Source organism: Petromyzon marinus, chromosome 69 (genome assembly GCF_048934315.1).
Source record: "Petromyzon marinus isolate PM22_M1 ecotype Great Lakes invasive population chromosome 69, UKy_Petmar_22M1.pri1.0, whole genome shotgun sequence".
Classification (NCBI taxonomy): domain Eukaryota; kingdom Metazoa; phylum Chordata; class Hyperoartia; order Petromyzontiformes; family Petromyzontidae; genus Petromyzon; species Petromyzon marinus.
The window spans coordinates 6,300,904-6,314,122 of record NC_133735.1 but is presented as its reverse complement, the minus strand read 5'-3'; the positions used below and the strand labels follow the sequence as shown (position 1 = coordinate 6,314,122).

Here is a 13,219-nt window from a genome sequence, read left to right as displayed (position 1 = left end):
CACTAGTCACTAGACTCGTCACTAGACTCGTCACTAGACTCGTCACTAGACTAGTCACTAGTCACTAGACTCGTCACTAGACTCGTCACTAGTCACTAGACTAGTCACTAGACTCGTCACTAGACTCGTCACTAGACTAGTCACTAGTCACTAGACTCGTCACTAGACTCGTCACTAGTCACTAGACTCGTCACTAGACTCGTCACTAGACTCGTCACTAGTCACTAGACTCGTCACTAGACTAGTCACTAGACTCGTCACTAGACTAGTCGCTAGTCACTAGACTCGTCACTAGTCACTAGACTCGTCACTAGACTCGTCACTAGTCACTAGACTCGTCACTAGTCACTAGACTCGTCACTAGACTCGTCACTAGTCACTAGACTAGTGACTAGTCACTAGACTCGTCACTAGACTCGTCACTAGTCACTAGACTCGTCACTAGTCACTAGACTCGTCACTAGACTCGTCACTAGACTAGTCACTAGACTCGTCACTAGACTCGTCACTAGTCACTAGACTCGTCACTAGACTCGTCACTAGACTCGTCACTAGACTAGTCACTAGTCACTAGACTCGTCACTAGACTCGTCACTAGTCACTAGACTAGTCACTAGACTCGTCACTAGACTCGTCACTAGACTAGTCACTAGTCACTAGACTCGTCACTAGACTCGTCACTAGTCACTAGACTCGTCACTAGTCACTAGACTCGTCACTAGACTCGTCACTAGTCACTAGACTCGTCACTAGACTCGTCACTAGACTCGTCACTAGTCACTAGACTCGTCACTAGACTCGTCACTAGACTCGTCACTAGACTAGTCACTAGTCACTAGACTCGTCACTAGTCACTAGACTCGTCACTAGACTCGTCACTAGACTAGTCACTAGACTCGTCACTAGACTCGTCACTAGTCACTAGACTCGTCACTAGACTCGTCACTAGACTCGTCACTAGACTAGTCACTAGTCACTAGACTCGTCACTAGACTCGTCACTAGTCACTAGACTAGTCACTAGACTCGTCACTAGACTCGTCACTAGACTAGTCACTAGTCACTAGACTCGTCACTAGACTCGTCACTAGTCACTAGACTCGTCACTAGACTCGTCACTAGACTCGTCACTAGTCACTAGACTCGTCACTAGACTAGTCACTAGACTCGTCACTAGACTAGTCGCTAGTCACTAGACTCGTCACTAGTCACTAGACTCGTCACTAGACTCGTCACTAGTCACTAGACTCGTCACTAGTCACTAGACTCGTCACTAGACTCGTCACTAGACTCGTCACTAGTCACTAGACTAGTGACTAGTCACTAGACTCGTCACTAGACTCGTCACTAGTCACTAGACTCGTCACTAGTCACTAGACTAGTGACTAGTCACTAGACTCGTCACTAGACTCGTCACTAGTCACTAGACTCGTCACTAGTCACTAGACTCGTCACTAGACTCGTCACTAGACTAGTCACTAGACTCGTCACTAGACTCGTCACTAGTCACTAGACTCGTCACTAGACTCGTCACTAGACTCGTCACTAGACTAGTCACTAGTCACTAGACTCGTCACTAGACTCGTCACTAGTCACTAGACTAGTCACTAGACTCGTCACTAGACTCGTCACTAGACTAGTCACTAGTCACTAGACTCGTCACTAGACTCGTCACTAGTCACTAGACTCGTCACTAGACTCGTCACTAGTCACTAGACTAGTCACTAGACTCGTCACTAGACTCGTCACTAGTCACTAGACTCGTCACTAGACTCGTCACTAGACTCGTCACTAGACTAGTCACTAGTCACTAGACTCGTCACTAGTCACTAGACTCGTCACTAGACTCGTCACTAGTCACTAGACTCGTCACTAGACTCGTCACTAGACTAGTCACTAGACTCGTCACTAGACTCGTCACTAGTCACTAGACTCGTCACTAGACTCGTCACTAGACTCGTCACTAGACTAGTCACTAGTCACTAGACTCGTCACTAGACTCGTCACTAGTCACTAGACTAGTCACTAGACTCGTCACTAGACTCGTCACTAGACTAGTCACTAGTCACTAGACTCGTCACTAGACTCGTCACTAGTCACTAGACTCGTCACTAGACTCGTCACTAGACTCGTCACTAGTCACTAGACTCGTCACTAGACTCGTCACTAGACTCGTCACTAGACTAGTCACTAGTCACTAGACTCGTCACTAGACTCGTCACTAGTCACTAGACTAGTCACTAGACTCGTCACTAGACTCGTCACTAGACTAGTCACTAGTCACTAGACTCGTCACTAGACTCGTCACTAGTCACTAGACTCGTCACTAGACTCGTCACTAGACTCGTCACTAGTCACTAGACTCGTCACTAGACTAGTCACTAGACTCGTCACTAGACTAGTCGCTAGTCACTAGACTCGTCACTAGTCACTAGACTCGTCACTAGACTCGTCACTAGTCACTAGACTCGTCACTAGTCACTAGACTCGTCACTAGACTCGTCACTAGTCACTAGACTAGTGACTAGTCACTAGACTCGTCACTAGACTCGTCACTAGTCACTAGACTCGTCACTAGTCACTAGACTAGTGACTAGTCACTAGACTCGTCACTAGACTCGTCACTAGTCACTAGACTCGTCACTAGTCACTAGACTCGTCACTAGACTCGTCACTAGTCACTAGACTCGTCACTAGACTCGTCACTAGTCACTAGACTAGTGACTAGTCACTAGACTCGTCACTAGACTCGTCACTAGTCACTAGACTCGTCACTAGTCACTAGACTCGTCACTAGTCACTAGACTCGTCACTAGACTCGTCACTAGTCACTAGACTCGTCACTAGTCACTAGACTCGTCACTAGACTCGTCACTAGACTAGTCACTAGTCACTAGACTCGTCACTAGACTCGTCACTAGTCACTAGACTCGTCACTAGACTCGTCACTAGACTCGTCACTAGTCACTAGACTAATCACTAGACTCGTCACTAGACTAGTCACTAGACTCGTCACTAGTCACTAGACTCGTCACTAGACTCGTCACTAGTCACTAGACTAGTCACTAGACTCGTCACTAGTCACTAGACTCGTCACTAGACTCGTCACTAGTCACTAGACTAGTCACTAGACTCGTCACTAGACTCGTCACTAGTCACTAGACTAGTCACTAGACTCGTCACTAGACTCGTCACTAGACTAGTCACTAGTCACTAGACTCGTCACTAGTCACTCGTCACTAGACTCGTCACTAGTCACTAGTCACTAGACTCGTCACTAGTCACTAGTCACTAGACTCGTCACTAGTCACTAAACTCGTCACTAGACTAGTCACTAGTCACTAGACTCGTCACTAGTCACTAGACTAGTCACTAGTCTAGTCACTAGACTAGTCACTAGACTCGTCACTAGACTCGTCACTAGACTAGTCACTAGTCACTAGACTCGTCACTAGACTCGTCACTAGACTCGTCACTAGACTAGTCACTAGTCACTAGACTCGTCACTAGACTCGTCACTAGTCACTAGACTCGTCACTAGACTCGTCACTAGACTAGTCACTAGTCACTAGACTCGTCACTAGACTCGTCACTAGTCACTAGACTCGTCACTAGACTCGTCACTAGACTCGTCACTAGACTAGTCACTAGTCACTAGACTCGTCACTAGACTCGTCACTAGTCACTAGACTCGTCACTAGACTCGTCACTAGACTAGTCACTAGACTCGTCACTAGTCACTAGACTCGTCACTAGACTCGTCACTAGACTCGTCACTAGACTAGTCACTAGTCACTAGACTCGTCACTAGACTCGTCACTAGTCACTAGACTAGTCACTAGACTCGTCACTAGACTCGTCACTAGACTCGTCACTAGTCACTAGACTCGTCACTAGACTAGTCACTAGACTCGTCACTAGACTAGTCACTAGTCACTAGACTCGTCACTAGACTCGTCACTAGTCACTAGACTAGTCACTAGTCACTAGACTCGTCACTAGACTCGTCACTAGTCACTAGACTCGTCACTAGTCACTAGACTCGTCACTAGACTCGTCACTAGTCACTAGACTAGTGACTAGTCACTAGACTCGTCACTAGACTCGTCACTAGTCACTAGACTCGTCACTAGTCACTAGACTAGTGACTAGTCACTAGACTCGTCACTAGACTCGTCACTAGTCACTAGACTCGTCACTAGTCACTAGACTCGTCACTAGACTCGTCACTAGTCACTAGACTCGTCACTAGACTCGTCACTAGTCACTAGACTAGTGACTAGTCACTAGACTCGTCACTAGACTCGTCACTAGTCACTAGACTCGTCACTAGTCACTAGACTCGTCACTAGACTCGTCACTAGTCACTAGACTCGTCACTAGTCACTAGACTCGTCACTAGACTCGTCACTAGACTAGTCACTAGTCACTAGACTCGTCACTAGACTCGTCACTAGTCACTAGACTCGTCACTAGACTCGTCACTAGACTCGTCACTAGTCACTAGACTAATCACTAGACTCGTCACTAGACTAGTCACTAGTCACTAGACTAATCACTAGACTCGTCACTAGTCACTAGACTAATCACTAGACTCGTCACTAGACTAGTCACTAGACTCGTCACTAGTCACTAGACTAGTCACTAGACTCGTCACTAGTCACTAGACTCGTCACTAGACTCGTCACTAGTCACTAGACTAGTCACTAGACTCGTCACTAGACTCGTCACTAGTCACTAGACTAGTCACTAGACTCGTCACTAGACTCGTCACTAGACTAGTCACTAGTCACTAGACTCGTCACTAGTCACTCGTCACTAGACTCGTCACTAGTCACTAGTCACTAGACTCGTCACTAGTCACTAAACTCGTCACTAGACTAGTCACTAGTCACTAGACTCGTCACTAGTCACTAGTCACTAGACTAGTCACTAGTCACTAGACTCGTCACTAGACTAGTCACTAGACTAGTCACTAGACTAGTCACTAGACTAGTCACTAGACTCGTCACTAGACTAGTCACTAGACTAGTCACTAGACTCGTCACTAGACTAGTCACTAGTCACTAGACTAGTCACTAGACTAGTCACTAGCCTAGTCACTAGACTCGTCACTAGTCACTAGACTCGTCACTAGTCACTAGACTAGTCACTAGACTCGTCACTAGACTAGTCACTAGTCACTAGACTAGTCACTAGACTAGTCACTAGACTCGTCACTAGTCACTAGACTCGTCACTAGTCACTAGACTAGTCACTAGACTAGTCTAGTGACTAGTCACTAGACTAGTCACTAGAATAGTAACTAGACTAGTCACTAGACTAGTCACTAGACTCGTCACTAGTCACTAGTCACTAGACTCATCACTAGTCACTAGACTCGTCACTCGTCACTAGACTAGTCACTAGTCACTAGACTCGTCACTCGTCACTAGACTAGTCTAGTGACTAGTCACTAGACTAGTCACTAGAATAGTAACTAGACTAGTCACTAGACTAGTCACTAGACTCGTCACTAGTCACTAGACTCATCACTAGTCACTAGACTCGTCACTAGTCACTAGACTAGTCACTAGACTAGTCTAGTGACTAGTCACTAGACTAGTCACTAGAATAGTAACTAGACTAGTCACTAGACTAGTCACTAGACTCGTCACTAGTCACTAGTCACTAGACTCATCACTAGTCACTAGACTCGTCACTCGTCACTAGACTAGTCACTAGTCACTAGACTCGTCACTCGTCACTAGACTAGTCTAGTGACTAGTCACTAGACTAGTCACTAGAATAGTAACTAGACTAGTCACTAGACTAGTCACTAGACTCGTCACTAGTCACTAGACTCATCACTAGTCACTAGACTCGTCACTAGTCACTAGACTAGTCACTAGACTCGTCACTAGTCACTAGACTAGTCACTAGTGACTAGTCACTAGACTAGTCACTAGTCACTAGACTAGTCACTAGACTAGTCACTAGACTAGTCACTAGACTAGTCACTAGTCACTAGACTAGTCACTAGACTTGTCACTAGACTAGTCACTAGACTAGTCACTAGACTAGTCACTAGACTAGTCGCTAGACTAGTTACTAGACTTGTCACTAGACTAGTCACTAGACTAGTCACTAGACTTGTCACTAGACTAGTCACTAGACTAGTCACTAGACTAGTCACTAGTCACTAAACTAGTCACTAGTCACTAGACTCGTCACTAGTCACTAGACCCGCGTCCGCTCACGTGCGCCAGCGCCCCCTCGAGGCAGCTGGTGGCGGCGGCGACGTCGCCCTTCTTCCAGTAGACGTCGCCCAACTCGTTCCAGGCGTGGACGAGCGCCGGGCGCAGCTTGACGGCACGCGCCAGCGCCTCCTCAGCCTCAGCCACGTAGTCCGGCACGACGTTCAGCGCGCGGCCGCGGAGGGCCAGGAAGCCCGCACGGTCACCGCACTCCGCTGGGGTCCGGCGAAGGGCAGGGGGAGGCGGTGAGCAATGGGCGGGCGAGGTGCACACAGTAGAGAGACCCACAGACTACTCAGAGACCCACAGACTACTCAGAGACCCACAGACTACTCACACAGTAGAGACCCACAGACTACTCACACAGTAGAGACCCACAGACTACTCACACAGTAGAGACCCACAGACTACTCAGAGACCCACAGACTACTCAGAGACCCACAGACTACTCAGAGACCCACAGACTACTCACACAGTAGAGAGACCCACAGACTACTCAGAGACCCACAGACTACTCAGAGACCCACAGACTACTCAGAGACCCATAGACTACTCAGAGACCCATAGACTACTCAGAGACCCATAGACTACTCACACAGAGACCCACAGACTACTCAGAGACCCACAGACTACTCAGAGACCCACAGACTACTCAGAGACCCACAGACTACTCAGAGACCCATAGACTACTCAGAGACCCACAGACTACTCAGAGACCCATAGACTACTCAGAGACCCACAGACTACTCACACAGTAGAGAGACCCACAGACTACTCACACAGTAGAGACCCACAGACTACTCACACAGTAGAGACCCACAGACTACTCACACAGTAGAGACCCACAGACTACTCACACAGTAGAGACCCATAGACTACTCACACAGTAGAGACCCACAGACTACTCACACAGTAGAGACCCACAGACTACTCACACAGTAGAGACCCACAGACTACTCAGAGACCCACAGACTACTCACACAGTAGAGACCCACAGACTACTCACACAGTAGAGACCCATAGACTACTCACAAAGTAGAGACCCACAGACTACTCACACAGTAGAGACCCACAGACTACTCACACAGTAGAGACCCACAGACTACTCACACAGTAGAGACCCATAGACTACTCACACAGTAGAGACCCATAGACTACTCACACAGTAGAGACCCACAGACTACTCACACAGTAGAGACCCACAGACTACTCACACAGTAGAGACCCACAGACTACTCACACAGTAGAGACCCACAGACTACTCACACAGTAGAGACCCACAGACTACTCACACAGTAGAGACCCACAGACTACTCACACAGTAGAGACCCACAGACTACTCACACAGTAGAGACCCATAGACTACTCACACAGAGACCCACAGACTACTCACACAGTAGAGACCCACAGACTACTCACACAGTAGAGACCCACAGACTACTCACACAGTAGAGACCCACAGACTACTCACACAGTAGAGACCCACAGACTACTCACACAGTAGAGACCCACAGACTACTCACACAGTAGAGACCCACAGACTACTCACACAGAGACCCATAGACTACTCACACAGTAGAGACCCACAGACTACTCACACAGAGACCCATAGTTTGTTGTCCTTCCACCGCACCTCTGATTAGCACGGTTGGCTACGTACGGTGAAAAAGAAGTTCAACGTACACACACACACACAGGCGTGCGAGGCGAATGAGTGGATGAGCGAGTGAGTGGATGGGTGAGTAGGTGAGTGGATGAGTGAGTGATTGAGCGAGTGAGTGAGTGGATGAGTGAGTGGATGAGCGAGTGAGTGGATGAGCGAGTGAGTGGATGAGCGAGTGAGTGGATGAGCGAGTGAGTGGATGGGTGAGTAGGTGAGTGGATGAGTGAGTGATTGAGCGAGTGAGTGAGTGGATGAGTGAGTGAGTGGATGAGCGAGTGAGTGGATGAGCGAGTGAGTGGATGAGCGAGTGAGTGGATGAGCGAGTGAGTGGATGAGTGAGTGAGTGGATGAGCGAGTGCGTGGATGAGCGAGTGAGTGGATGAGCGAGTGAGTGGATGAGCGACTGAATGCGTGGATGAGTGTGTGCCTGAGCGAGTGAGTGGATGAGCGAGTGATTGAGCGAGTGAGTGGATGAGTGAGTAGGTGAGTGGATGAGTGAGTGATTGAGCGAGTGAGTGAGTGGATGAGTGAGTGAGTGGATAAGCGAGTGAGTGGATGAGTGAGTGAGTGGATGAGCGAGTGCATGGATGAGCGAGTGAGTGGATGAGCGACTGAATGCGTGGATGAGTGTGTGCCTGAGCGAGTGAGTGGATGAGCGAGTGATTGAGCGAGTGAGTGGATGAGTGAGTAGGTGAGTGGATGAGTGAGTGATTGAGCGAGTGAGTGAGTGGATGGGTGAGTGAATGGATGAGCGAGCGAATGCGTGGATGAGCGAGTGAGTGGATGAGCGAGTGAGTGGATGAGCGACTGAATGCGTGGATGAGTGCGTGCCTGAGCGAGTGAGTGGATGAGCGAGTGATTGAGCGAGTGAGTGGATGAGTGAGTAGGTGAGTGGATGAGTGAGTGATTGAGCGAGTTAGTGAGTAGATGGGTGAGTGAGTGAGTGGATGAGCGAGTGAGTGAGTAGGTGAGTGGATGAGTGAGTGATTGAGCGAGTGAGTGAGTAGATGGGTGAGTGAGTGAGTGAGTGGATGAGCGAGTGAGTGAGTGGATGAGCGAGTGAGTGAGTGGATGAGCGAGTGAGTGAGTGAGTGGATGAGCGACTGAATGCGTGGATGAGCGACTGAATAAGTGGATGAGCGACTGAATGCGTGGATGACTGCGTGCCTGAGCGAGCGAGTGAGATGACCGAGTCACTGGATGAGTGGCGTTTCGAGCGAGCGAGCGAGCGCCCGGCAAAGCCGCTAGCCGCCGCCGCAGGATGCTCCCGCACGCACAACAACAACAACACCCCACACACCCCCGTCCGGGACTCGAACCTTCGAGCTCCGCCAGAAGGCGCAGGGCCTCCGTCCTGCGCGATTCCACGCGGCTGCCCTTGAGCCCCGCTTCGTGAAGGCCGTGCTGCTCAAAGTAGCGGTCCCGGAACGCGTACAGAGCCTCCACCTCCTCCTGCAACACAGACAAAGGTCCCCCGTGTAGCCTCTAGCAGGGCTGTAGGGGCAAGTTCTGTGAGTAGCAGCAGCAGCGCCTCTGTAGACACACAGACAAAGGTCCCCCGTGTAGCCTTGGACAGACTGTAGGAGCAAGTGCTGTGAGTAGCAGCCCCTATAGACACACAGACAAAGGTCCCCCGTGTAGCCTCTAGCAAGCTGTAGGGGCAAGTGCTGTGAGTAGCAGCAGCAGTGCCCTATAGACACACAGACAAAGGTCCCCCGTGTAGCCTCTAGCAGGGCTGTAGGGGCAAGTGCTGTTAGTAGCAGCAGCAGTGCCCTGTAGACACACAGACAAAGGTGCCCCGTGTAGCCTCTAGCAGGGCTGTAGGGGCAAGTGCTGTGAGTAGCAGCAGCAGCTACTATAGACACACAGACAAAGGTCCCCCGTGTAGCCTCTAGCAGGGCTGTAGGGGCAAGTGCTGTTAGTAGCAGCAGCAGTGCCCTGTAGACACACAGACAAAGGTCCCCCGTGTAGCCTCTAGCAGGGCTGTAGGGGCAAGTGCTGTGAGTAGCAGCAGCAGTGCCCTGTAGACACACAGACAAAGGTCCCCCGTGTAGCCTTGGACAGACTGTAGGAGCAAGTGCTGTGAGTAGCAGCCCCTATAGACACACAGACAAAGGTCCCCCGTGTAGCCTCTAGCAAGCTGTAGGGGCAAGTGCTGTGAGTAGCAGCAGCAGTGCCCTATAGACACACAGACAAAGGTGCCCCGTGTAGCCTCTAGCAGGGCTGTAGGGGCAAGTGCTGTGAGTAGCAGCAGCAGCTACTATAGACACACAGACAAAGGTCCCCCGTGTAGCCTCTAGCAGGGCTGTAGGGGCAAGTGCTGTGAGTAGCAGCAGCAGTGCCCTGTAGACACACAGACAAAGGTCCCCCGTGTAGCCTTGGACAGACTGTAGGAGCAAGTGCTGTGAGTAGCAGCCCCTATAGACACACAGACAAAGGTCCCCCGTGTAGCCTCTAGCAAGCTGTAGGGGCAAGTGCTGTGAGTAGCAGCAGCAGTGCCCTATAGACACACAGACAAAGGTCCCCCGTGTAGCCTTGGACAGACTGAAGGGGCAAGTGCTGTGAGTAGCAGTAGCTGCCCCCTGTAGACACACAAAGGTCCCCCGTGTAGCCTCTACCCGGGTTTTAGGGGCAAGTGCTGTGAGTAGCAGCAGCAGTGGTCTATAGACACACAGACAAAGGTGCCCCGTGTAGCCTTGGACAGACTGTAGGGGCAAGTGCTGTGAGTAGCAGTAGCTGCCCCCTGTAGACACACAGACAAAGGTCCCCCGTGTAGCCTCTAGCAGGGCTGTAGGGGCAAGTGGCCTGTGAGTAGCAGCAGCAGCAGCGGCGATGGCGGCTCCTATAGGCACACCCGCTCGCGTAGAGAAGTCAGGGCATGTATCCGCGGGCCGAGAAGACCCGAAGCTTTGTGCGGGACGCGACAGACCGGGCAGCTTCCACGCGGCAGGGTTAGGCAGCCGACGGTGGAGACAAAATTGTCCCTCCCTCGCTCTCGAACGTTTCTAACCGGCGCAAAACGGTTACCGGTTCTGCTGTCAAGCCCGTCACGGTTTTGCAGCGTATGCTCGCGCGGGGGGAAAACTTTTAGTGTAAGTCAGGTCCACAGGGCGTTAACAGCCCGTTTCGGCAGGGGCGAAACTCAAATTAATGATGCGTCTACGTGGCTGTGTTTCTCCCCCTGCGATGTCGGGGCTTTGTAGGATGAAGATCGAGCTGTATAAGGGGCACCATGGGTGGTGACCGATGAGGTCTGAATTGGTCTGTAATAAGGTAGGGCACTGATAAGGGGTTAATAAGGTATGGTGTAGTGTGTAGTAGTGTAGTGTAGTGTGTAGTGTGTAGTAGTGTAGTGTATAGTAGTGTAGTGTATAGTGTAGTGTGTAGTAGTGAAGTGTATAGTGTAGTAGTGTATAGTGTAGTGTGTAGTAGTGTATAGTGTAGTGTGTAGTAGTGTAGTGTATAGTAGTGTAATGTATATTAGTGTAGTGTATATTAGTGTAGTGTATAGTGTAGTGTAGTGTGTAGTAGTGTAGTGTATAGTAGTGTAGCGTATAGTAGTGTAGTGTATATTAGTGTAGTGTATATTAGTGTAGTGTATAGTGTAGTAGTGTAGTGTATAGTAGTGTAGGGGTGCTATGGGGAATAAACACATGGCACGGGAAGGTGTGGTTCACCCACACCTTGGTGGCTACAACAACGTCCGCTAAGGCTCCAGTGGGTATAAAGTGTGGGGGGGGGAGCCAGGGAGCTCGGGGCAGAGTGTGGGGCCCGAGGCTGAAGCAACCAGTGAAGAAAGAAGGCCGGCTAGGCGAGACCCTGGGACTCCTGTGACCGCTGCCCCTTTCAGGACCGGCACAGCAAGCCAGTGGTGCGGCCCCAGAGCCCCAGAGTCAGAGTCCTTCTAAGGGCCGGTCTGGTCGGCGGGGTGCCGAGATCTGTGCCTAACCAGGGCCAGGTGATCTGATAGCCTCCCTTAGAGCCCTACCAGGAGGAACTGGGAGCCTACAGCTTAGGCTAGAGAGCCTGGGGTGTGTTCCTGAGTTATACGGGTGGAGGGGCCGCTACCCCTTCTAGTGTAACCCTTGTTAAGGTTTAAATAAATAGTGCTGCTTCTATTCTGCCGTCTCCGTGTCCTGGAACCCACTACAGTAGTGTAGTGTATAGTAGTGTAGTGTATAGTAGTGTAGTGTATAGTAGTGTAGTGTATAGTAGTGTAGTGTATAGTAGTATAGTGTAGTGTATAGTGTAGTGTAGTAGTATAGTGTAGTAGTATAGTAGTGTAGTGTATAGTAGTATAGTGTATAGTAGTGTAGTGTATAGTAGTGTATAGTAGTATAGTAGTGTAGTGTATAGTAGTGTAGTGTATAGTAGTGTAGTAGTATAGTGTAGTGTATAGTAGTGTATAGTGTAGTAGTAGTGTAGTGTATAGTAGTGTAATGTATAGTGTAGTGTATAATGTAGTGTATAGTGTAGTGTATAGTGTAGTGTATAGTGTAGTGTATAGTGTAGTGTAGTAGTATAGTGTAGTAGTAGTGTATCGTGTAGTAGTATAGTGTAGTAGTAGTGTATAGTGTAGTGTATAGTGTAGTAGTATAGTGTAGTGTATAGTGTAGTGTATAGTAGTGTAGTGTATAGTAGTGTAGTGTATAGTAGTGTAGTGTATAGTGTAGTAGTATAGTGTAGTGTATAGTAGTGTAGTGTATAGTGTAGTAGTATAGTGTAGTGTATAGTGTAGTGTATAGTGTAGTGTACAGTCGCGTGTTGTGCAGGGCATGAACGTGGAGCTCTTCGAGCTCACCGCAGGGCCAGGCGAACTCACCGTGGCCCTCTGCATCGCAGACTTCTCCCCAGGGGCAAGAGCGGCGGCGGCGTCGCCCGTGGCAACCGCGGCGGCGGCGTCGCCCGTGGCAACCGCGGCGGCGGCGTCGCCCGTGGCAACCGCGGCGGCGGCGTCGCCCGTGGCAACCGCGGCGGCGGCGGCGTCGCCCGTGGCGACCGCTGCGGCGATGGTCGATGCCGCCATCGCTGTCACGGGAGGACGGAAGTGACGCTTGCGGGGGTAACGGAAGTGGTCACGTGACGTCACGCGGCAGGCAACTGAGATTATTTTACGTCATGGCAACCGGGGTCGCTGTCATGGGCGTTGGTGGGGGTAAAGCGGAAGTGACGTTGGCTGGGGAAACGGAAGTGGCGGCGGCCGCCAAGTGATGGTGGGGGGAGGACGGAAGTGACGCTAGGTAGGAAAACGGAAGTGGTGACGTGACGCCACGCAGCGGTAATAAAAACAATTTGACGCCTTGGGCAACGGCGTCGGCGGT

The 13,219-nt window shown here is 50.3% G+C and overlaps 1 protein-coding gene across 1 annotated transcript in view; it reads right to left on the bottom strand.

Moving 5' to 3' along the window:
• TTC5 (tetratricopeptide repeat domain 5) overlaps positions 1-13,035 on the bottom strand; it is a 32,849-nt gene extending 19,814 nt beyond the window's left edge. The window contains exons 1-3 of the mRNA XM_076055040.1: positions 12,721-13,035; positions 9,218-9,350; positions 6,239-6,450 (exon numbers count right to left, since the gene is read on the bottom strand). Of these exons, the coding sequence (XP_075911155.1) occupies positions 6,239-6,450; positions 9,218-9,350; positions 12,721-12,924 (549 nt within the window). The 5' untranslated portion in view covers positions 12,925-13,035. The remainder of the gene's footprint in view (positions 1-6,238; positions 6,451-9,217; positions 9,351-12,720) is intronic.
• Between the last annotated feature and the right edge of the window lie 184 nt (positions 13,036-13,219).